At 38.3% G+C, this 25,941-nt stretch overlaps 1 protein-coding gene across 1 annotated transcript; it reads left to right on the top strand.

Moving 5' to 3' along the window:
- The first annotated feature begins 768 nt into the window (after positions 1-768).
- On the top strand, positions 769-24,091 carry SLC17A5 (solute carrier family 17 member 5). Its single transcript, XM_030267457.4, has 11 exons — positions 769-1,124; positions 4,357-4,553; positions 5,973-6,206; positions 6,690-6,777; positions 9,413-9,499; positions 10,715-10,833; positions 11,770-11,928; positions 14,173-14,305; positions 16,034-16,181; positions 20,785-20,875; positions 22,406-24,091. The coding sequence occupies exons 1-11, from the start codon at positions 1,064-1,066 to the stop codon at positions 22,535-22,537; spliced, it is 1,449 nt and encodes a 482-aa protein (XP_030123317.2). The 5' UTR covers positions 769-1,063; the 3' UTR covers positions 22,538-24,091.
- Positions 24,092-25,941: the final 1,850 nt, after the last annotated feature.

Below are 25,941 nucleotides of genomic sequence, written 5' to 3'. Positions count from 1 at the left end.
TTCCATCATGGGACTGGAGCACCTTCCCTGTGGAAACAGGCTGAGAAAATTGGCACTGTTCACCTGGAGAAGAGAAAGTTGTGAGGAGGTGGAGACCTTCTCCAGTATCTGGCAGGGAAGGCAGACAGGAGCTCTTGTCAGGAGCTGTACTAACAGGACAAGGAGTAACGGGTATAAATAGAGAGAGGAAAAGTTTAGGTCATATAGTAGGAAGAAATTGTTTACTGTGAGGGTAGTGAGACACTGGAACAGGTTGCTCAGGGGGACTGTGGATGCCGCAACCTTGGCAGGGTTCAAAGCCAGGCTGGAGAAACCTGATTTAGTGGGAGGTGTCCCTGCCTATGGCAGGGGAGGCTGGGACAAGAGGATCTGTAAGTTCCACTCCAATCCCTTCACATTCTGATTTTAAAACCTCACTCCAGCAGTTGCGCATTGCAAAAAAACCACGCGCTGCAGATACTGCAATTTATTGTTAAATGGTATTTCTGTGGTTTAGAGAAAGACCCAGCGCCTCAACGTCCGGCCTTCCCTTCTCCGCCCGTGGCTGCCGCAGTGGACCCGCACCGAGAGGCCACTCGCCCGCGCTGAGAAGCAGCCGCTTGTGGTGAATCAACCTGATCAGATTTTCCTAACTACGAGGACCTTTTCCCTAAGCATTCGGGACACGGCGCAGAGCGACACCCGCCGCCCGCCTGTGGGCGAGTCCGTGCGGCTCCGTCAGCCTGAAGCAGGGAGCGAGGGGAGGGAGGAGCGAGGGAACGGCCGCCCTCACTAAAGATGGCGGCCGAGCGCGGCCCGGCAGCGGCGTGGCGCTGCGGGCGGCCCGCCCCTGCCTGTCAGGTGATCGCCGCGGCTGCGGCCGCCGCTGCCCGGCCCCGGCGGGGCAGAGCCGAGCGGGCGGGGAGCGGCGGCGGGGGGAGCTGAAGCTGAGCAGAGCCGGGCTGAGCCGGGCTGAGCTGAGCTAAGCCGGGTCGGGCCGCGCCGCGCCACGCTCCCGGCCGCAGCGGTGGCGCCGGGCGGTCTGGCCCTGAGCGCGCTGCGCGGTGCGGGTGGCAGCAGCGAGATGGAGCCCGAGGAGGGAGAGGATCGCACCCCACTGCTGAAGGAGCCCCAGCCCGACACGGGTGAGACGGGCGGCAGCTGCCTCTGTGCGGCGGCGTCGCGTTGCCATGGAGGCGCGGGCAGCGAGCGCCGCTGCGGGGCCCGGGGTCGGTGCCGCCGCGCCTGCCGGGGTGACGGGAAAAGCGGTGACTGCGGGCTGCGGTGACTGCGGGCAGCCGTGACGGGGGCAGCCGTGCCAGGCCCGGGAGCTGCGCCGCCCGCCCGCGCCGGAGGTGGCGTTCGGTGCCGGGGACGCCGCGGTGCCCGGGGGTGCCGGATCAGGCACAGCCCCGAGTCCTGACAGCGGTCGCGGCTCCGTCGGTGGCGGGTCAGGCGTGCAGCCCTGTCAGACACCAGCCCTCGGATCAGTGTTTTTGCAGTAAAGACATTCCAGCCCAAGTACCGGTCCAAATATTAAAAGCTACCGAGGTCCACCAAGATTGTGTCAAAATTTCATATGAATTTGAGTAAGACTAATTGCTTGTTGCAAGTATGGAGAGGAAGGAAGGTGAAAGGATGCGCGAAGGTAGGAGACTCGATATACGGTCAGAGCTTAACAACTGTGCCCTCATGTTTATATTTATCTGTGCTGTTTTGCTTCTTAGACTGTACAACCTATAAAGAGTAGAGTAAGATTTTTAGTTTCTTTAGCATGCCATGCAAAAATGCCCTAACCGACTTGGCAAATGTGCAACTGCATCAAGGGGTGCTGCTACGACTTTAAAAGCACCAGAAAGAGAGAATTTGAGCTCAAGTCTTCCTCAAGCAATATGTTCTCAAGTTTGCACAATGCATTAGGCTCCAATTGGAGGTGGCTCACCTCACCCACAAGGAAAACTACTGCAGATGAGCAACTTCCTTTAAACTGCCGTGCAACTTGCAGCACAGACTTTTTTTAACTGCAGTTTAAGCATTTTGTTAAATTATAGCTACAGTGCTTTAAAGTATGCCCCTGAAATCAGAATTCGCTATAGATGTAGGACCAAAGACAACTAGTCAAGGTAAGACCTTGAACCCGATGCTTTAAACTTTGGTTAGCTGCTTTAAACCTTAGGGGGGTGAATGGCTGTGTCTCTGGTTACAGCACTCTCCTGAAATGCATCTGTAATCTTCTTGAGTCTTCCATTCTGTAAACCTGATCTAATATTCCTAGATATTGCGAGTGCACATGATGGAATGACAGAGAACCATTAATTTAGTAGCTGTTTGCTTCAGACTTCAATTCTACATGTTTGTTAGGTTTTTGTAATAAAATATTTACAGTTGGGGAAAAAAAAATCTGACACTAGTGACCTTAAGTTCTTGCACATCTGTTTTGTGGAGCTTGCTCACCATGCAAGTTGTATACCAGTAAGAGCCTTATAGATGAAGACTAATGGATGTTCCAGTTAATCTGCAAGGGAGGGTTACATCAACAGTGCGTTATTCATCTTTCTGTTATTATTGTCTTAACTCCAGCAACTACAAGAAGTGGAACAGTTAAGTAGCCTTACCTGTAATTATAGTAATTTTTATAAATTATATATTTACATTTTCTACATAAGGCAAATTGCTTTTTAAACAACAACAAAGAACAACAAAGCTGCTTGACTACTTTTTGCGTAGTAAGTACTTCCTATTCTTGGTGCCTGTTGTTTTTAATGTAAGCAATAAAATCTTGGCTGCTCTCCCTCCTGTCATTTAAAATTCCAGGATGGCTTTTTCAAATGATTGAGGCAACAGTTGCAATTACCACAGGTCTGGAAGGGTTTTGCATATTTGTACAATAGCCTTATTTATTATTTATTTATTAAATGAACATAGCAAATACAGCATCTCTGTGTCATTTTAACAACTTGTGCAGTCATAATGAACTTCACATAAAGTTTGTCAGGATTACAGACTTCAAAAGTGTGAAAGTTCTGTTAATTTCATGAAAAACAATCTTTCAGGAAGGCTCTGTTGGTGCTCCCCCTGAAAAATAAAATCACATAGGCTCATTCCTTGTTTCAGGGGAGTTACTGGGAAGGGGAAGATAAGATTGTCCACAGGGTGTGTCCTTGGTTTCTTACTGCAGATGAGAAAATCCACTCAAGTGACATACTGCAGTAGCAGATGAGGCTCTGGTCAGTCGTGTTGATAGATGTACTTGTTCTGTTCATCATTTGAACTCCAAGTATTGAAAGATGAGATCACTGTAGACTGATGTAAACTGATGTAATATCTGCTGATCTCCAGCCTTCCCAGAGTTTCAGACATCCAGGTTATAGAACTTCACATTAGTAACATAGCTCCCTCACAAGAGGGGAACCTCTACACTCTATTGCAAATTCATTAGATTGTTCAAGTAGTTCCTCCTCAATTTGGCACTCTTGCTCAGTAGTTTCAGGCATTCCCAGTTCACAAAGAGTAGCTGCAGAGATTTAAACTTACATCTCAGCTCTGGTCTGGATCTCCTGGCACTGATGAATGCTCTCTGCCAAATGCTGCTGTGTGCTGCTGTAGGAAATCAATTACTGTGTTAGAGTGATAGTCTGCTAACTGTGTATAAACAACTGCCAGAGTTGACTTAATGTCACGACACAGATTGTATGCTGGATCTTCGGACTCATTTCCTATGTCTTGTGACGGCCAAGAGGGTGTACTGGGCAACTGGGAACCTGTTACTGATTCACAGTGCCACCATAATGTTTGCCATTCCCCTTTCTGGTAGTTTTGGCAGCTGTCAGCAAATGCATATTCCCTTGTAAGCAAACTTATAAAAGGTAAATTTGTCCTAGAAAACAGCCTGAAGTAGCAATGACCATTCTTCAGCACTATTTTCAGAGTACTTGTCTTTCTTGAGCCATTTTTGTGTATATTACAGGCTTTCCCACTAATTGTTTTTGGGGTTTTTTAAGTGTGAAATTCTGTCTTGAATAAATACTACAGTATTTTGGAGAGAACTTCTGAAACTGTTTCTAAATCCATTTCTACAGACCGCACACTATGCATTCTCTGCAGTCCCCGCTCTAGTGTGGTAGCCTGTTGTCTACACGAGGATTACATTTGCTTTGCATATCAGTATGAAAGTGGGGTTTTACATTTTTTTCAACCACCTCAGACTCTACCCCATTGAATAAACCCCTTAAGAAGAAAAATTACCTTGTCTTCTTGCTAATTTTTTGTCTTAGCCAAAGATTTCTGACAACCTTAGTAAAAACTGCTTATGAGTTTTTCTTATTGTTAAACTTTTTTTTTTTCTTTTTTCTTTTTTTTTTTTTTCTCTCCTTTCAGTCCCTGCATGCTGCTCAGCTCGCTACAATCTTGCACTTCTGGCCTGTTTTGGGTTCTTCCTCCTGTATGCATTGCGTGTGAACCTCAGCGTTGCTCTGGTGGATATGGTAGAACCTGACACAAGCTCAGCAAAGAATGTGACTTCCAATGTGTGCCCAGAGCATTCCTCCACCACAAATGTTCCTCGCAACACTACGGTGAGGTCTCAGACGTATTGTCTTGTAACATGGCATCTCAAGTGGTTTTAGAACTCTGTGATAGATAGAACCATATTTAGGTGACAAGAGAACAGGCTGTTTTTTACTGCATGGCCTTTCCAGTGGTTCTTTCAAAGCTATTCTGGGAAATATTAGCCTTAAATGACTAGCTAATTGAGAAGGGCTGTGCTCAGGGTCAGCTTTTTTACATACCTCTTTTCTGTGCTATTCCTTAGAAATTGGCTAATCTAACCACGTAGATCTACCATGACTCACTGTTTTATAGGCCACTTACCAATTCTTTTTGTTATATCTGCATCAGAGCTTCCATTACTGTCCAATTTGCCTGTTCTTTGTACTTTCACAATGGCATGAAATTTCATTACAAATTAACATGTAATATTTCTCTTTTCACTCCTTCAACCTCTTTCCCAGATCATGCATTTTGTCTATATCTTTTACCTCTGAATTCCAGTAATCCTTAAAATCACATTGCTTAACTTAACTGCTGGATATGGAAAAGCAGACTTCTATTAAAAAACCCTAACTTTGTGAATTTGGACTTGTACAGATCTTGTCTTGTGGTTGAAGTAATCCTGAACACTCTTGCCATCTTCCTGCTTTCATTTTGTTTGCCTGTTTAGAAGTCATTTATTATTTATCACAAACAAATTATAATGGTGAACTTTATGGGAAGATTCTGTCTCATCATTTCTGTGAAATGCATGCTGCTCATTTAGATGCAGAAAAATTGGTCTTTTGGAAGTGATCCCAAATTTCAGAATCGATTGGGCAACAGTTCTTGTCTTTTTGCTGGCTTCCTTTATAGCTGCAAATTCCTGTCTCGATCATCTTTACTTTTACTGCATTGTCCACTAAACTCATCTTCCCTCTGTTGTGCTTCTCCCCTTATTCCACCTACCCTTGTGAGCCCTGTGCTTAACTGCTCTCTCTCTTGACATTAAATTTAAGCACCTGCATCTCCTTATTTGGTTTTTTATCCGTAAATTTTCTGCAGGTAAAGGCTTTTTATAGAGCATGACAGAATGTCCACTCTGTGATTTGGAAGGGGGATTTGTACTCAGGCAGACTTACACAGTCAGTACCTGTCACCTAACCCAAGCTGCTTAGAATTCAAAAAGGGATAACTGACAGAGCACTTGTATTTCATGTAGTGATGATTTCCATACTGGGTTAGATATGTCCAAACAGATTGTAAACTACCTGAACAAGCTTTTAACACAACTTTGATTGCAGTACAGGTGAGTGTTGTAAAAGGAGACCCTAGGGAGTTGGTCACAAAAAAATTGAAATTTATCTAAAAAGGACTAAATAGTGGATCAATGTAATAAAAAATATCGTCAGAGAAACTGCTATCTTTAACTTACTGCATTTTGTTGGGGTTTTTTCTTTTCTTAGGGAGAAAAGTATTCTTGGGATGCTGACACTCAGGGATGGATCCTTGGTTCTTTTTTCTATGGCTATATCATTACTCAGATTCCAGGAGGATATCTTGCAAGCAGAATTGGAGGCAAACTCTTGCTGGGGTTTGGCATCTTTGGTACCTCTGTATTTACCTTGCTTACTCCCTTAGCTGCAAATTTGGGAGTAGGCTACCTCATAGCTGTCAGAGCCTTGGAAGGACTGGGAGAGGTAATTCTGTTTCCTCTATGTAATTTGAAAATGTGTCTGAATAATTTGTTTAAAATTGTAGTGATTAGACTCTGTGGGGTTGTTATGCTGGAATAGTATATAGATTGTTTCATTTGAGTGGCTTGGTTTTATGTTTTTTAGAATAATTAAAGCATTTGCACCATATTTTAGCATAAGCTTTTCAAATAAGAAATGTAAAGATACTTGAGACAAAACTATTCTCATTTTTCAGAAACCAGGGCCTCAAAACAATGTTGTTTGTATTGCTGCTGCCTTTCCAGTACATACAGACTCAAAAGCAGGAGAAATTAATTCTGCTTCCTTATTCTCATGCCTTGCACAATTTTTATAAGTGGTTTCTTGGTAGACAACAAACTAATAGATTGTACTACTGCTTTTTAATGAAGTGTGCTTTGAAACATGTAAAGTTGAAGCGAGTTCTAAAATCCTTGCATTTCAACAGTATGAAATTATGTTTTCTAGGGTGTTACCTTCCCAGCTATGCATTCAATGTGGTCTTCTTGGGCTCCTCCACTGGAACGCAGCAAGCTCCTTAGTATTTCATATGCAGGTGAGAAATTCCCACACTGATAATGGGATTATAAATTTTTACTACAGTAACAGGGAGGATTGACTCAAAGGGATTTATATTGTAAATTCTAATCAGCATTTAATCCTGAAAGCGTAACATTAAAGTAAATCTTGCTTTCCATTAGTTGTCTTCATTTATTCATGGTTTTTATAACCTGACAAAAGGTATTGATCTACAAATAAGTATTAACTTTGGTATAAGTGGTGAAAATAATTACTGTGAAGCTGATTAATAGAATAGAATACATAAAAATGATTTAGCATTAGGAACAAAAAAGCTGGGGCAGTCACAGGATAGAGCTGTTTGGTTGGTTTTGGGAGGGTTTTTTAAGTGTTCTTGGAGGAACTTGGGGGAGAAAACATCCAAGGTCCCTTGTATTGCTGCAAGAGCTCCTTGTTGGAGTCAAATACTCTGACCAGATTGTCCTAGATATTCTGTGTCTGGAAGGTATTATGTTTGATATCAGATTTAATTCTTTGAAGATACTTGATGTTACACAGGATTTTTGATTTAGCAAAATGATACAGAATGTACTGAAAGCACAGTACAAGTGTAAATTAGCACTTAGCAAGTGTCAGTTGACACTTAGCAAAATACAGTGATTGCAATACGCTTCACCTTGGGTTGACTGCAAGTCAAGTCTGTTGTTCTCTCAGAAATTCTGTTGTTTAACTTTTGCACTTTGTGTTCGACTGACCCATGTATTCACTCCCCCTTGTCGGTCTGGCTAAGTCAGTGAGACAGTCTTACATTTAATGGACTGAATGAGGAGAAATATTTACACCACCAGCTGCTCCTGCTTATCTAAACCAAAGCCACTCTCTGGTGCCCTTTGTGTTGAGATAAAGTCAGCTTCTTTGCAGCAGCTGTGGTTGGTCACACCCAATGTTATTCCCCAAGTGAAGGCATGTTGTTCTTGCCCACCTCCACTGAGCCTTCTTTTTAGGGGTTTATTGGTCAGTCACATTGCTCAGTGCAGTATTTGAGGGGCAGGTGAAAACTACAGGTTTCTAAATTTGCTAGTCAAAATTGATATTATTTCTTTGAGGATGACAAATTTTGTATTCAGTTACTGAAGTAACTGAATGTAATGGTTTGCTTTGCTCACTCTTATTAGTAATAATTTGGTTTTTTATCAAGAAGACAGACATTTATACAATATAAACTTCAGCTACAGTTGCTTAAGGAGCTAAAACAGTCTAGTGACTCACTTTTCCCAGATGGATGCAGCCTTAATCTTTTTTCCTCCCATTTCCTCACTTTGCTCTGAACTAAGTGTCTCATTGCTTGTTGAAGTGACCCTTCAAAGAGCTACCTCAACTCATCTAATGCATCAAGAAGCTTTTTTCTTTCCATTCTTTAAAAATCTTGGCATTTAATTAAATCTACTTTAAAAGAAGTCTTCTGAGACCCAGCACACAAGCAGAGCATACACAGTTGGGATTAACTTCTACTGCATTTAGTAATTGGGAGCTTTTAAACTGTCCTTTTGTATTGTGTGAAAATATATGCTAATGTACTAGTGAGAAGAGTCTGTATCCTTGAACAGCCCATTGTTGGCAGTCACGGGTGGATAATACATCTTGTGTAATCTTGGCATGCTGTTTTCCTTTCCTTCCACTTTGGCAGTCATGTGGTCTGTAGTTAATTTAATCACAGTTGTGTTGATTTTCTGAGAGAACATGTGGTGGAGGTTATATGTAGTTGTTACTGTGATTTATATTTTGCATGATGTATGTGGTTTTATTCATTGTTGGAGCTTTCTGCCTCAAATAAAAATTGTTCCCATGAAGATGGAGTCTAGGTAGCCAGAATATCAACATAATCTTAGTATTTTCTGAGTTGAGATTAAGTTTGGAGAAGTAACTTTACAGCTAACATTAAGAGACAAAACCTACTGTTTATCACCAGTAGAGTGTCAAGTATGTAAATACTATGGGTTTCTGGTTTAGATTTCAAAAGCGAAACATCTACCATCCTTACTCTTTGCAAAATGTATGTTGAATTATAACAGGAATAGTTCTTTCTGGCTTTTGGCTTTATTCTGAACTAGAATCTGCTCATCTTCCCCTTCTCCCTGTCACATTCAGGAAACATGGAATTTGAACTTACTGGTTATATATGCCTGACTTCTGCTTCATGTTTCTAGCATTCCTGGTTTTGTGGCACTAGAAGGAGATATGAGAAATGCAAATTAACTATATTGTTATTCTATTCTATTCACTAACTATATTATATTGCCAAGGCTTTAATTATACTGTGTCCAGCTCTATCTTGTTTTGCAGCAATACCAGTTGACTAATTTGCATTGGTTTAGATGTGCTAGAGCCATCACTTTACTGGGACAAATATGCCAAGAATGCTTCTCTTTTATTGCTCGTTGTTTCTAATTTTGGCTTCTTAGGGCTTTATTGGCTCTATTTGCTTGCAGCTGCCAAGGCAGTTCATTGTCCCTGTATTTCTTTAAAGCAAAGCACAACCCTCTAGTGGCAGTGACAATCTTTATTCATTATTTATTACAGAAAAATAAAATAACTCTGAAATGACACTTATACTTAAGGGTTCTATAGAAGATCTGATTATTTTTCCACTTTGTTTTGCTTTCTTCTGGTAGGTGCACAGCTGGGAACTGTTGTGTCTCTGCCACTATCTGGTTTAATTTGTTACTACATGAACTGGGTTTATGTGTTCTACATATTTGGTGAGTTTGTGTTGTTTTGATTTTTTTTTAATTATTAAAAGTACAATCCATATTCTTTTTGAAAAGCATATCTTATAAAACTTATTTTAAGTTTTAAAAGCTTGTTTGACATGTTTGGTTGCTGTTTTATTCCTTCTGGGCAATTAGAGATGTTTAAGGCTAAGTAGATTCCAGTGAATGGCTAAATAAGCCTTCTTCCAGTGAGCAAAGCTGTCTCTGAGTTGGACAAAAGCTGGTACAAGTCAAATGCTCTTAGCTCTCCCACCACTTGAAAACAACAGGCTGAAATTTCTTATTTGAAGTGTGAAATTGAGTTAATAACTTTAATCCCAGGAATGAATCTCAACTTTGAATGAAAGAACGTGTGAAAAGTTATTGCTGCTTAAAATGTAAACTGGAAAAATCACTAGCAGTCACAGAGACCCTGAAGGAATGCATAGCATGTTTACTGTGACTTATATTCTGGAAGAAGCTGAAACATAAAATATTTTTTTTTAAACAGCATGTCTTAGCTAATGCCTTTTACAGGTCTGTTTATGTGTCTGAGCAATTTCGTATTCTGCATGGGAAAGGCAGAATCAGAATATAAAACAAGAATTACATTTCCTCAGGAAAAAATCTCAAATTTTTTACAAATCACAAAGGTTCAAACCAAAGAACTGAACAAAATGAAATAAGTTGCCATGTTACATAAAAGTGCAGTAATTTGGACCAATCATTGAAAAGTTAACTTTTTTCAAATGACAATTCTGGGGTTGGGTTAAGAAAGAAAAGGAAGAATACAACATCAATTAAGCTGCATGTAGTGATATTTTGTATATGTGCACAGTGTATTTTTTGTGAATAAACTTAATGTGAGCTTTTTATTTCCTGAGGGTGAGCCATATTCTTTGTGGCTTTTCCATGTGACTGATAAAAATACACTTGTGTATGAGCACACAGCTTTCTTGCTGTATGAACTTCAAGTAGAGGAAAAAAAAAGAGGAAAAAATAAAAATAAAACATTCTGCTTAGTCATCTTCATTCTTTATTGTAGCTAAATGTACATTGTTAAGCCACTTTGGGGAACTAGTGTTTGTAAGTAGATAGAAAAATAATGTTCATTAAAATTTTATTAGAGTATTGAGAAAACACTTCTGACTATTATCTGAGAGTATTACTCAATAAAATTTCTTTCTTAAAATTTCTATGTCTTCACCCATCTTTTCACAATAGGTGCACTTGGCATATTGTGGTGGTTCTTCTGGATGTTGTTGGTTAGTGATACACCAGAAACTCACCAGAGCATTTCACATGCTGAAAGAGAATATATACTGTCTTCTCTAAAAGATCAGGTACAGCACTTTGGTAGAGACCAACCTACTTAAGTCTGAACATAAACCACAAACATGGTCATTAATGTAAAGCTTTGTTTATGGTTTGTTACATGTTCTGTTATGCTTTGTTACATGCTTATGTAAACATGTTTATCTTGAGAATAGCATTTTTAACCCAAGATGGAGGCAGGATTTTTCAAACATTTTTTTTTTTAAATAGTACAGTTGTAAACTGAAAAGCAATCAATAATCAAACAAAGCATTTATAATAATGCTTTTTGTTACAGATGTTGTTGAGGTGCTTTACGTAAAAAACTTTGTATTTAAAAAAAAATGCTCAAATCTGTCATTTTACACTAGATCCAGACCTGTATAATGTCTTTAACATTTGCAATACAATATTTTACAGCATTTCTCTTTCTCAGTGTGCCATCTAGACTAAGAAATAGATTACTATTCGCAGAGAAAATGCTTATGAGCCAGTTCCTGAAGTTTGCATAGGATTCATTCCTGTGACTGGGGGGATATGTATCTAAAAACAGTGAAGCTGGCTGAGAGACCAACATTAGTATCTAGGATTGAGCAGGAAAGGTTCAGCTAAATCAACACCTGAGGGGTGACTAAATATTTATTTATTTGTACTAAAAACAGAAGGCTTCAAATTTCAACAAGGGAAGCCATACTTTTTGAATTACAACATGTAGTAATTAGTTTACTTTGGAATAGTAAACATCAGAGCATTAACATACTTTAGTAAACTTTCATTGGGAATTGAAGACAGTAATTCATTCATTGCTGATGACTTGCATCTGTCAACTGAGACTCATTTTGTGCCTTTCAAAGTGGATCATGAGCATAGATTTGGTTAGCATCAAAAACACTGTATTTAGTAAATGTTCATATCAACATCCTGATTTCCTTCTTTTTCTCTTCTCTTTGTCTCCTGCTTGCCAGCTTTCTACACAGAAATCTGTTCCCTGGAGACCTATGCTGGGGTCCCTTCCTCTCTGGGCTATTGTTGTGGCACACTTCTCTTACAACTGGACTTTCTACACACTGCTTACACTCTTGCCCACATACATGAAGGAGATCCTGCGATTTGATGCACAAGAGGTGAGATGCGCACAAATACAGTGATTTTCTTCTGAATTAAAGAAACTAAATCACCTGCTGTTTAGAATGGAAGAAGTTGTTTAAGAACCTTGGAATGTAAAGGTATAGCTGGAAAGTGATAACCCCACACAATTAAGCAGATGCATCAAAAATGTTTCCTGTCTTATAATTTCCACCTTATGGACTTATTTGACGTTTACCATAGTGGTAGCTTTCAAGTTAAGTTTTCTGTTTGAAGATGCATGGTACCCATATTTACCTGCTCTGCTTTAAAACAGTAACTATAAAAATATTTTCCCTTTTATATGGCTTCTATGATTATTTCGGATTTTACACCAAGTTTTATGGCTTCTGAAATAGTATCTACTTCTTTGCTAACTCATAAAGGAGAACATTTAAAGTTAAAAATAAAACTAAGAAAACCATTGGACAAGTGGCATTTTTGAAACTATTTTAAGGATGGGGTTTGGGGGAGGAAGGGACCAGAGGGAAGCTTCATTCTGATAGGATCAGTTTCTAATTGTCAATTTCTTTCCTCAATGAGCAGCAGAGGTAAAATACCTTTTCTTACTAAGTTAACTGGATGAAACAAAACCATGGTCTTAAGGTCCAGATATAGTGCTTTTCAAGGAAATTTTATAAAATCAAATTATTTGTCACGGAAAAATTAGGGGGTGGGGAAGGTGGAATATTCTTATTTATAGCAATTACTTGACTGTACTGATCTGTCTTTAATGAAACAGTTTTGGTAATGGCATAGCTTACCTGGATATACTGGTATAGCTAAGATAAAAAGGTGGTCAGAAATTGCAAGAAGTTTAACATAGTCTTTTCCTGGTTTAGCAAACCAAACTAGTTTAGAGCAATCTGAAGATGAATGCCATGCAAGAAAGAGGTGATGCCAGCAGTCTTGGGATGAGAAGATGGGGAACTTAAGCATTAGAACAGAAGGTTGTATTAGGGCAAGCTGCAAAATGGCTGGAAAATACTAACTGAAGTTGCTGGTTGGTCTCCACATTATTGTATTCCCTGAAGAGGCATCAATATCTGTGAAAGTCATTTACTACCACAGCTCTCAGTTGCACGTGTTTTGTAAAACACCATTGCATTAAATGTTAACAGGTTCTGCTGTGAAGTGGTTTCCTTTTGTCTGAGTTACATTTTTTCTTTTTGGAGTAGGTTAGAATACTGACTGTTGTGAACATCAGAAAAAAAAATCTTGTGTAATAGTGTTGGACTAACTGTTGCCGCACATTTAGATGGAAACTGCATTACCATTTAAAATATTTTACAGTTGTTGCTGTTCAGTTTCCTTTCTAAAATACAGAAATTAGTTTAAAATAATGTAGTGTCTGAATAGTGCTTAAAAAAAGTTTTTTTAATTACTGAGACTGCCTCTATTTTTTTAAATTTTACTTACTGTTTTTGAAAACTGAGCACTGAACTCCAACAGGCAGCATGCTTAAGTACTGATAGAATGGACTTAAGGTGGGGATGATTTTTTTGTTTCATTTCAATTTAAAATTCCTAGGGAATCTTTCACTTCTTGACAAATATACATTTTATACTAGTGTATAAAGGTCATACTATTGCTACGCAAATAGTCATACTATTGCTACTCAAATACCCCTTTTGAATCACAGATAAGGTCAAATTATAGCTCTGTTATCAGTAACTATCCATAATTTTTTGGAAAGGCTGTAAATGTGGGCAGTTCAGTAGTACCTTTTGTTTCCCTTCATCAAAAAATGATGTAGAATCAGGCAGAGGTCTAAGCAGCATATGTTTAAAGTAATGGGAATTAACCGGTGATGTCAGTGAAAGTAATATCAGATCCTGAATAACTCCGCTTTGAGACTGTGGGATGTCCAGCCTAGATGTGATGAAAAGTCCATGTTCTAGATTTTGTTTCCATTTACAGGCAGCACCAAATGTTTCAGCAGATGGATAAGGAATAATATAATGTAACAGTAGTACAAAACCCAGACATTCTGTGTAGTTTTCAAAATTCTGAATAATATTTACAGCTTCCACTTATTTTAGTAACTCACTTGATATTGGTATTCTGGAAACTTCCACAATCAGGTTAACGTCCACAGGATATTATAGTTTTCTTCTTCCTGAAGCTAGTTGCTGATCTAAACCTTTGAGTTTTTGGTCTGACTGCATTGGTAGTTATGGATTAAGTCAGGATTGATTTGTCATTTTGGTGTTTTAACTGTCTTCTTTTAACCTTCTTAACAGAATGGATTTTTGTCTGCCCTGCCTTATTTTGGCTGCTGGTTATGTATAATTCTGTCTGGCCAAATTGCTGATTATTTACGGGAAAAACAGAACTTCTCCACTGTTTGTGTCCGCAAATGTTTTACCCTCATAGGTAGGTGCAAGTATCATCTCTTGAAACATATAATCTTACAAAATATAATAATATCAGCTTGGGAAAATCTAGGGGCTTGGGGGAGTAGTCTGACATTCTGCTGTGAGATGAGGCAGCATTGTGCATGGCTTGAGAGGAGCAACTTTATTTGTACATTCGTATGTCAGGAGTAAACACTATCTTTTTCCATGAGAAGTAGGCCTACTGGATAAGAGAACAATAAGAGATTGTCAAAAGCTTTTTTTAGGTCAAGATAATTGGACTAAAAGCAAACGAATCAAATCAATGGTCATGTAAAGTCACCACACCACAGAAGGGTGAATTAAACATTGTTATCAAAAAAGATTTATCAAACTGACAGGATTATTGCTCTGCATGAGACTATTCTGTTCAGTGTTTTGTTTATCTAAGACTAAAGTAACTGAATAGTTGTTACTTGCAAAATTTAGAGTTGCTACCACAGTAGAAAGACCAAACAGAATCCAAAATAATTGGGAGGAGACCAAAATAATTGGTCTTGACTAATTGGGAGGAGATATGATCTGAAATCACCAACAGGTCAGCCAGATCAGGCTTTTAATGAACCAAAGTAAAAGTCTGTATTTAGGAAAGAGAAGTTGATTGCTGAATAAAGAGGGGACAGGAGAAGGAAATTGTAGGGAAAAAAAGAAAAAGGCAGATTAGACACAGGATCCACAAAAGTTATTGTGTGGTGATCCTTGCTGCCTTCTCAATTCAGCTGATTCAATTGCTTTCTTTAAAGCAGCTCTTGTAATAAATTCTCAGACATTTTGTCTTTAAGTTTATGCTATTTTGGTGATTCAATTTATTGCAGGGCTGCACACCTCACACCCATGTATGCGTAACTCAGGAGGAAAAATGTTGTTGTTTTAGGAAAAGCAGCACTTAGGTTGGCTTCATCAACAAAAGCGTGTACTTGCAGTTATTTACAGAGGTCATGATGGGGGCCATGTAAATGGGCTCTGGTACTGGGAAACAGCTACCCAAGTTAACTGCAGATAGCAAACAGTGTGCGTGAGCTCATGATGGCTGATGAGCTGTTTCCAGTGCCTCATGCAGCGTCTCTACAGCTATCTTAGATTTGCCCAGGGTTCACAGTTTTAGTGCAGCTTCAATTTATTTATAGCAATAAATAAAATTAATTTGTGAGGTAATTTTCAGAACCTGTTGATTTTTGTTAATTTTTTAATCTAGTTTGTTCCTTGCCACTAGAGTGGGATATGTCTGATCTAGTTGCTGTTTCCTGAGACAACAACTGTTTTGCAACCCATCTGCTCTTCCTTTTTACAAGGACACGTAGGGGGAATAGGACAAGGGGGAATGGTTTCAAACTAAGAGGGAGTAGATTTGAATTAGATAATAGGAAGAAATTCTTTACTGAGAGGGTGGTGAGGCGCTGTAACAGGTTGGCCAGAGGAGTTGTGACTGCCCCATCCCTGGAAGTGCTTAAGGCCAGGTTAGACGGGGCTTTGACCAACCTGACCTAGCTGAAGGTGTCCCTGCCAGTGGCAGGGGGGTTGGAGCTGGATGATATTTAAGGTCCCTGCCCTGAAGCGTTTGTGACCCGCGCGTTCCGCTGTGGCGCGCGGCGCGGCGCGGTGCCGGCTCTGTACGCCAGGGGGCGGTGGGAGTTGCACGGGAAGCGCTGGGAGGCTCCCGGTGTCTGCGGCCTGAAACGCCCGCTGATCCTGCCGTGTCTGTCCTAAGGAATGATCGGACCTGCCGTGTTCCTAGTAGCAGCCGGGTTCATCGGCTGCAACTACGCACTGGCTGTTGCATTCGTGACCATATCAACAACACTAGGAGGATTTTGTACATCAGGCTACAGCATCAACCATCTGGACATAGCACCTTCGTAAGTATTGCTGAAACTGTTTTTAGCGCATGTGAAATGTTTATGACCCCTTTTTTTTTCTTTCTGTGTTGCTGGGGTGCCTTGGAAATGTAGCTATGGAGCATGTACAGGCCTGCAGTGTAAACACTGACAATTACTTGGGTTTACAATATTAAGCACTGTATTTCCAAAAAGTGCAAGTTTGGCAGAGAATATGACATAAACAATATTTCAGAATAATTCCAGTTTAAATCCTGCAGTAATAAATTACATAATTTCTGTTGTTACAGTTTAATTATAGACTCGATAGACTTTTGATTCATGTTTATACTAGGACAGTGTTTTTGATCTGTACAATGCAGTAAAATGTTTCAACTTTTCCATCTAAGCTATCAACCTCTGGTATGAACATTACCATATTTAAGCGCTGTGATACAGGCAAATTATTTGCATCTGAAAAACATTCTGTACACTGGAATCTAAATCTTGTTACAAGTAGTTGACCTGATTTGTCAATAGGTAACAAATCAAGTATGTACAATTGCTCTTAAATGAATAATTTTCAAGAATGGAAAGTTGAGATTTCAGGCTGTAATTTCTCCAGTGTGATACAAATTCATAATTAGGCATATCTATCAGTTTCCCAAAAAATGTGTATGTATGTATATTCTTCTAAAAGGGCACTGGTAGGAGATAAGTACTTTGCTTTGTCATTCATTTACCAATTTGTGGTATCACTTAGATGTGAACAGGGTCAAATGATTTTACATCCAAAGAAAAGTGTGTTTCAGTATTAATGTGTAAAATGAAAAGACTAAGTGTAAGTGAGAGGAAAAAATATTTTGTAGAAGTAGCATCTAAAAAAAATTCTCATCAGCTAGACAATTTATGGGAGACCTTGCATCCCAGTTGAAGATTGTATTCAGGCTTTGGCAATTGAAATTATGGTGGTCATATCCACAATCATGGACATTTTTTTACTTAACAAATGGATATGAAATAGTGGGAATCCAGTTAATCTTGGCAGGTGAGATTAGATAGTAAGCAAGAGGGGAGTCATCAGTGGCAGCTATAAACAGCTTGTAATGCTGAATTGAATATGGAAGCTAAGAAAAATAGCTTCTGTGGTGTGCTTTGTTTTAAATCACAATATAACTGCGAACTTAGAAAATGTACTTAAAGCAGTTCTTCTGGGGTGTTACGGGACCATTATACAACTTCTGTTTCAAGCTTATTTTGCAGAACTACAGCAGTTAGTTTCCAAAATAAGTATTAGATAGTGCTTGTTATGCGAGTAGTTTAACCTGTCCATGGAATGCAATAGAGCTGTGACAGGAAAAAGGAAATCATGCAACTGCAGTGTGACTTACACATACAAGGAACTTCTGTATGCAGGCAATGGCTGAGGTTACCCAAACTAGGATGTTGTATGTGTCTTCTAATTTTAGATACTTCATTTTGCATTTCAAATATGTGTATTTCAAGAGTCGATTTGTTTATAACAGTATTCAGAATATTTTAGGTGTTGGAAAAAAAGCCACAAGAAGAAAATGATGTTACACAGTGCTGATGCCTGTCAGCAGGCATAGTTAGTTATCTCACATGAACTGCTGCTGGTCCCGCTGACCAAATCCCACTCTGATCTTCCTGGCCTCCATAAAGTCCTGCTTTTTTCCTTTGTATTTGCACAAGACAAGTTCCTCTAGCTTTTCTCCCCTCTCAGACAGGCAGAAGGGAGCACACTGATTGCAAGATGGTAAGTGTCTTGCTGATAGTTCAGAGACTTTGGCCCAGCATTGCCTCTAGAGGCAAGTGGCTGCATATGTGGGAAGACTTTCCTTGGTGGTTCCTTGGTCAGGGTGAGTGCTATTTTATTGAAAGCAGTGATTTTCTATTCAGCACATGCATGCTTTACTTCAGGGTAAATCTGTTCAAATGGGGATGGAGAAGGAAAAAAAGCACATCCTTGTAACTAAGGTCATATTAAAAAATTTCTTCAGATACAGAAATGCAAAAAAATATCTGAGATGAAAAAAAAAAGACTGTCTTTTCTCCTCCCCTATAACTAATTTTTTGCAACTTGTCTGAACTTTGTTGGATAAAATGATCAAGGCAGAAATGCACAATTTCAAGGAAATGCTTGACATAATTTTAGAGATCTAAAAATAGAGTCTGCATAAAATGTGAAGGAAACCTCAGTAAAGACTGTACTTAGAGCTCAATATTTATTTTTCATAATTTACTGAATGAAAGACATTAGAAAAACCAGAAATTATTCAAAGCGATTTCAAAATGCACAAATGCTCATTTAGATTGTTTGAAAGTGTGCTGCCAAGAATAGCAAATGGTCCCTTTTTGCTACTAAAACTTGCATAATATGAACAAAATAATTATTATATTCACAGGAAGAAAGTGAATGAAAATACTGATGCTTAATTAACAATAGTATTTGCTATGTGGTTTTGGCTGCTAACATATATTTATTATGCCATTAGTGAATTGGACTGGGGATGGGTTGGGGACAGGAGGCAGTCAAGATTGTTCTTTTGGGGAATATATATTACATTTTAGCTATTTAAATCGACATTAGTACTTTTCTATTATTACAAATTTTAATAGTGGTGTTACCATGATCCCTTGTAATATTCATGTGGCTCTGTTGTACACTAAATACTTAACATTGCTGGATTTTTTTACTCTTGATTTTTTTACTATTTGACTGCCCTTGCAAGTTAATTTGTATTTGGTTATCCCTACTATGCCATAAGAACCTGACCAACAGCCTACTATTGGTTCTGGTCTATAGACATGTCACTTTTTGCTTTCCCTTTTCATGTGGGTGTTTCCACTGTGCTAAGGGAGTGCCGTCACAGTTATCTGCATCAAACAGCAAGCACTATCAAGAATGCAACCTATGTCAGAAACACTGGGCATAAACAGAGGCATTTAGCCAGCAATTGGTTGCCAAAGATCTTTGTTGACCAGAGAAACTATTAAGCTATGTTTAGTTTTAAAAGTGTCTGTTAGCAGTGTCGTAGAGCTTAAACACATTGAAGACATTTAAAGTGCATTTGGTTCTACTTAAAGGCTTTAAACAGGGTTTTGCTTTATGTGCTTATTTTCCTAAGGGAAAATTTTACACTTTGACATTCAGCTTCATAAAGGCCTATTAATTCTAAACCACTTTCCAAGATAAGAAGACTGCATGCTAGGTTTATAAAAAATAAAGAAGTTTTAACTAAAGCACTGCCATGCTTTAAACTGCTATGTAGTGTAGAGTTTCAAGAAAAAAATCAACTAGTAGGCTAGATGATTATTTCCCTTTCTCAGGAGAAAAAACCACATGTTTTTCTAATACCATGGAATGAATATTGCAATCTTTTGTAACAATGCTGTATGGTCGAATTCTCCTGTTTTGGTGAAGAAAATTCCAAAGCTATACATTTCTCTTTAGAGATGAAATATGTTTCTGTTATGTTAATATTGGTGAGGACATAATTTTACTCTGAACAGCCTAAAATGATCACTGGGATATGATTCCTTTTGCTTACGGTAAACTGTAACTATTAGTATTTTTTATGATGCTTCACCCAACAAATTCACCTAAAATCTATAACAGGGATCTGTGGCCTGGTGGTTAGAAGGTCAAACTTCTGTGGAATATGTGGCTCTTACTTCTCTTCAGTCTCTGTCACAAGTCTGCACTTGTGGAACAGTTTCAAACTTTCGGTATTGCAACATGCCTGTGAGAGAGGTCTTGAATTGCTTAGAGATGAGGTGCTGAGACTCAGATATTAAGTAAGTTACCAGCTTTTCCCAGCAAGTTTTTGTGGCCGCTGGTGCATACGCATACATTTGTGTGTGAGAGAGCAACACATTCATGGAACAGGAGCCCTCAGAATAGAGCTGCAGGAACAGCAACCAGCAGAACTGGTTTAGTCAGATCCATTTCCCATTGGCCTTGACCCACAGAAAGCTGAAGGGAAGGACTGCCGCAGCACTCTGAACTCCTATCTTTGGAATATACACTTTGTAATGTAAATGGGGGTATCCAGGCACACTGCTGATACGGCTTTCTTGGCAAACAAATTTTTAGCAATGAAACCTGAACCAACTCTTACTGATGGCAAAACAGCACTTGGTCATACTTCTTGTTCTGCTTCAAGACATGCAGTATGTCCTTAACTGCTCCAATGGATCCATTGCAGACAGTTTGGTTGTGGCTTAGCAAAGGGGATGTGGGTTTGGATTATGGAGCTTGAGCAAAGCCATAGGCATTTTAAGTTAAATTCCATAACTAGCCTCTGCAAAATAAAGACATGCAGTGTTAAGTGGAAAAGGATCTTTTAAGTAGATCCTTTAAGTAGAAAAGGATATTTAAGATCATCACACCCAACCATTAACCTAACACTGCCAATTCCACCACTAAACTATGTCCATTAAAATATATGTGCCAAGCTGTCAGTTGTTATTAGAAGAAAAGCAAGTCATTCACACTGGAATATTTGTGTTTTAATTTCTCTTGTGTGATCAAGATGAGGCTACATGATTAAGTTAGCCAAATTGTTTCCATGATTGATAAGCCTCACAAGTTAATAAGCAGTGTTAACAACTTCTCTTGCAGGTATGCTGGAATTCTCCTTGGGATCACAAATTCTTTTGCTACTATCCCAGGAATGGTGGGCCCAGTTATTGCCAAAAACCTCACTCATAATGTGAGTCTGTTTATTATTTTTTCAGTTGTTACATTTTTATCTCAGTTGAATACAAATTTCCTCTTCTCAAGTCTCCAGTCCATAAATAAAACATTTGCAGGGTTACACCTGTAAATGTTGTTCCATTGTTGTGAATTAGTTAATTCCTAGCTCTTATTGTCCCGATTCTGATCAGGAAAATAAGGGTAAAATCCAAGACCTTTGTAAGACTTGAAAATTTTACTGACCCCTTATATCCTCTAGGAATAAAATGAATATATTTTTATTACAGTAGAACTCTGATAAAACACTAGCTAGATGAAATACTTGTGGTATTGTTTTATTAAATTAGAACAAGTTCTTTCTTGTTGTTTTCTTTTTTATTATTAGGCTCTCATGTGAGGTGTTGAGTTCTAATGTCAGCACTTGTCAGATAAGTGAGAAACTAGATTCTAGTGTTAGATTTGACTAACAAGGTGGTGTAGTGATTTGGATAGAAAAAGGGAAGCACTGGGGCTTTTGAGAAGTTCTTGCTTACTATTTTTTCAATGAACATACGAATTATTCTAAAATCTTTCAAGAAAGGGAGATGGGAGGAATAAGCTTAGTGATACACTTGAATTTTTTGGAGTTGGAGGTCATTCTAAAGATTTTCTTAAAAATCACTGAATCACAGAATATTCTGAATTGGAAGGGACCCACAAGGATCTTCAAGTCCAGCTCTTAAGTGAATGGGGATCAAACTTGTGACCTTGGTGTTATTATCACCATGCTCTAACCAAAAACAATCAGAAAATATTCATTAATATATGATTCCAATAAAATCAGTTCTTCCAGAGAGCTTAACAAGTGGGTTGCTTTAGGGTATTTTTGTTCAGTTTACTTCTTTCCCCTCCGTACTAATCCTTCAAGTATTCTGTTTTTGTAGTAAGATCATTTACAAGTTTGTTACAGCATCATAGGGAACTTAAACCCCAAACCTTTAAGACATCTATAGATATTATTTCTTTATTTGAAAAGAAAAAAAAAAAGAAAACCAAAAAGCAAATAAACCACAGTTCTTGACTACACATTTCTTAAGGCCTTTCTTAAATACCAGAGTTTAGAGGATTACTCTTGAAATCTCAGTTAAGGTAGCTACCTTGTTTGGACCAAAAATCATATGAGGCTGGAATGTTCATATAGTAGTCATTAGGCATAGCTTACTCACAGTGCAGGGCACTTCAGCTCTTGGATCACCTGATCTGAAAGCCAAGGTAGTGTTTCCCTTACAGTAATATTGTCTGCATTTGTATCAATGGTTCTGCATCTTGGGTGATAAACTGATCCAGGTAGGGTGATGTCGTTCTGATAAGATTGTGTAACCTGTGTTATAAAACTGAAGTTGACTTTAATAATGATTTCATCCTTTATGTTTATAATGCTTTTATGTTGCTGTGAAATCATGCTGAATGGCATTTACATGTAGCATTGATTTTAAAGTTACTTTTTCTTTAATGTGTAGCTGCAAACTGACTGCATCTTTTTTTTTTTTTTTTCCCCATTTGACAGAATACTGTGGGAGAATGGCAGATGGTTTTCTATATTGCCGCCTCTATTAATCTATTTGGAGCAATTTTCTTTGCATTATTTGCAAGTGGAGAAGTTCAGGACTGGGCAGTCAGTGGATATCACTTGCATTGAAACTGAAGGAGATGTTGAAATACCAAAGCTGTGCTAAGTCCCGTTGCGCTTAGAACTGTGTGACTGGAAAAGTGCCTTCTCTGCTGATGCCTAGGAGTCTTCAGAGATATTCAGTTAAACTACTTTATCTCTGTATCTTTTGTACTGAAAATAATCTGGCAAATTATGTGTTCTATTTCCTAACAAGAAACTACTTGGATTAATTATAGAAATTTTATACTAGAACTTGATATCAAATACATGATCAGAGACATTTTAAATCCATGTGCTAGGCTCTAATACTTTCCAGTTTTTAATTAATATTTTCTGTATTAGTGTGTAGGCAGATGTTTACTGATACTAAAATGAGAGGAAAAAGTAAAGTGATTTTTTTAGCACTATAAGGAGGAATGACATGCAAGGAATTGTACCCAAAAATGTGTTTTGATTTCCATTATGAAACTGATAATTTTTTGATGTTTAAAAAATTGTAGAGCAACTCTAGTTTCATACAATTTTTTATAATGCTTTTATTTTGTCATTGTTTTAACAATGGCTAAAAAGTGCATGTGATTTACTTGTATTTTATGCACAAATTTTGAATAGGTAAACATTCCCTGTTTCATGAATACAGTTTCACAGCAACAAAGAAGTAAATGTAGTGTTGGAACTGAGAGAGTGAACCACATGTCCTCTGTAGTGCAGATTTTCAAATAGGCCTTATTTTTATTTCTTTCTGCAAAGAAGAAGCAGTGCAGCTCAGTGGTTTAAATCTAGGCAGTGTACAAGAGTGAACTAGAAGTAAATTATCTTCATGATTACCTTAAAATAACTCTCAGTTTGGCAATTAATTTTTTTTTTTGTCCCTTTAAATCAATGCAGTGGAATTCTTTCCTCTTGCATGTAGATAGGTTTGTCAGCTTGTCGGTGTAAATGAAATAAAATAAGGGCAGTGTAGCAAATAATGAGGAAATCGGTTCTCTAACAGCCTTGTTTGTTAGATAAAACTTGAGTATAAAAGAACTAGTGCAACAACCTGGTGCTGTTACTCTCTTATCAAGATAGAATTTGACACTTGAGCATTCTTTGCACAGCACACGCTTAAATGCCACATAGTAGGATTAAAAGTTATAAAAAGCAGTAGTCTTGTTAAGAACAAATGGTTGAATAATGCTAGAGCCGCAAAGCAAAGGAAAATTCCTGTGCCAAAGATTCCTGGATTGGAGCAATTAGATAAAAAGGAAAAATCATTGGGCTCTGGGTTTTTCATTTACCACCAATCCAAAAGAAAACCCAGTACTAAAGCTGCTCCAGTGGAGCCTACCTTCCTTCATTTCTAGGAAATGGCATCTGCCTCTTCTTTTTAGCTTTAAGAGCCATTTTGATTTGGCCTTCCTTGAAGTGTCATGTTCTCTGATGATGGATTTAAACTGTGTTTAAATCTCTTTTTGTGTCTGCAGCATTTCCACAATAAAGAATGTTTTGTTCAGATTAAATTAGTACTTATTCAGTGGGAGTATGTTAAAACTATATTATGTCTTCAAGTGTTTCTACAATAAATGGATTGAATATTTACATGTGCATCTGTTGTTGAAAATTACTATCTCCCTGAGATTAGAACACCATTTTCAAAGTATGCTGAACAACAAGGTTGGTGACTGAATTAAGGAATGGTTAATGTTTTCTTGGAAAATTACCTTCCTCAGAAGTTTTTTGTCTGGCTTTACAGGTAAGTGTTATCTTCCACCTTACACTGTATTAAAAGTAAAAATTTCACTTTATGTAAAAAGACATTTGTACTCTTTCAGTATCTTCAGGTTAAAAAGGAGGAGGAAAAAGTTTTTAAAAATAAATAATTATATATAATTTAAATTAATTTATGCCTTTGCTTTTCTAGAGATTGTCATCAGGGCAGCATATGGACAGGGTTGCAATTCCACCTGTTATGAAGTCAAAAACTTCCGCTTCTTCTGCTTTTAGTCTTTTTCCTTGAAAACTGTTCAGCTGAATATCTAAATTTTAAAGATCATACTTAATGGAGTAGATTCAGTAGAAGTGTATGTAGACATTCTCTGTATCAGTTAAATGAGTCTGAACTGGATTTAGTATAAACTGAATTTTAGACATATCAGCAGTTAAGCACCCCAGAAGTTTTTGGACCAGCATACTAGATTTTCTTTTCCCTTCATCTAATGCATCATTATTACTCATTTTGCATACTCTGTAACTTCTAAGTCAGCTTGGAAAGTAGCACTGAAAAAATGCTTAAATCTTTATATTATTTTTGGACAACAAGCTACACTGAAGATAATATACAGCTATTTCTGATTTCATTTTTGAAAGTATCAAAATATACGGTGGGATTCTTGATTGAGGCTTTAAACATATAACAAACAAGAATATCCCATAAACACCCCTTAAGTGTTATCTTTCTGTATCATGTTTGCAAAAAGGAAAATCTGTTAGAAAAAGCTGTCAATATATTTTCTTCTAATCATGATATTACTTTTATTGCATTGGCACACACTGTTTGCATGGCTCTCTCTGGACAGATGTTCTCTTGAACAGATGAAACAGTCAGTTTCATCTGTTCAAACACATTTCTCATGTTCTGTTTTTTCAGGGGTAACAAGGGGTTTGAGCATCTCTTTTCTCAGTTCACCTCTGTGACACAGGATCTTGACAGAAATTGACCAGTTGTTTTTGTGGTGTCTGTTTTCCTGAAACAATCCCATAACTGTTATTTCTTGCTGCATTTCCTTAACAGATAAGAAGTAGCAGAGTAAGAAGTTGTGCTCTCTGTTCCATGAAGAACCCTCAAATTAGGATGTCCACCTGGAATGAGGGAAGTCAGGTCAAAAACAGATTTCACCCATTTCAGTGCAGGAGTTGAACCACTGCTTTGGGAACATGTCTTAGTATTGTCAGGTATTTTTACGTGCTTTCTCTTCAATATCTGCTTCTGACACAGTTCCGCTTAAATTTGTTTTTTTTAACATTTTGTGCAAATTCCTATCAACATCAGAAACGGAGATGGATTCACTTCTCAGAATATCCTACAGCATGTGACATGGGTATTGCCTGAGATCTGAATCATGGTCTCTCACAGCCTGAACAAGTGCCTTCCTCATGCTTTGCAAAAGATGAAATGCCACAAAGTAATGGGTGTGGTTTTCAGTTCACTATTTCTTTGTCTAAGGGTACAAAACCATCAGTCAAGTACCTTACAGAAGTCCAAAGTATTTGACATCCAAAAATATGAGTTAGGTAGATGTTTTGAATGCTAACCTAATTCATATAACACATAGGCACCTGTGCATGGTGCTTCCCCATTTACATGTTTCTCTGTAACTGGCAACAGCTGCATTTGCTGTGTGAAAAGGTCATCTTGGTTGATTTCCCAGAAGCTGAATTGTTCCTGTGGT

This window comes from Taeniopygia guttata, chromosome 3 (assembly GCF_048771995.1).
Source record: "Taeniopygia guttata chromosome 3, bTaeGut7.mat, whole genome shotgun sequence".
Lineage (NCBI taxonomy): Eukaryota > Metazoa > Chordata > Aves > Passeriformes > Estrildidae > Taeniopygia > Taeniopygia guttata.
Note: the sequence above shows the minus strand (reverse complement) of the source record. Positions and strands in the feature narration are given on the sequence as shown.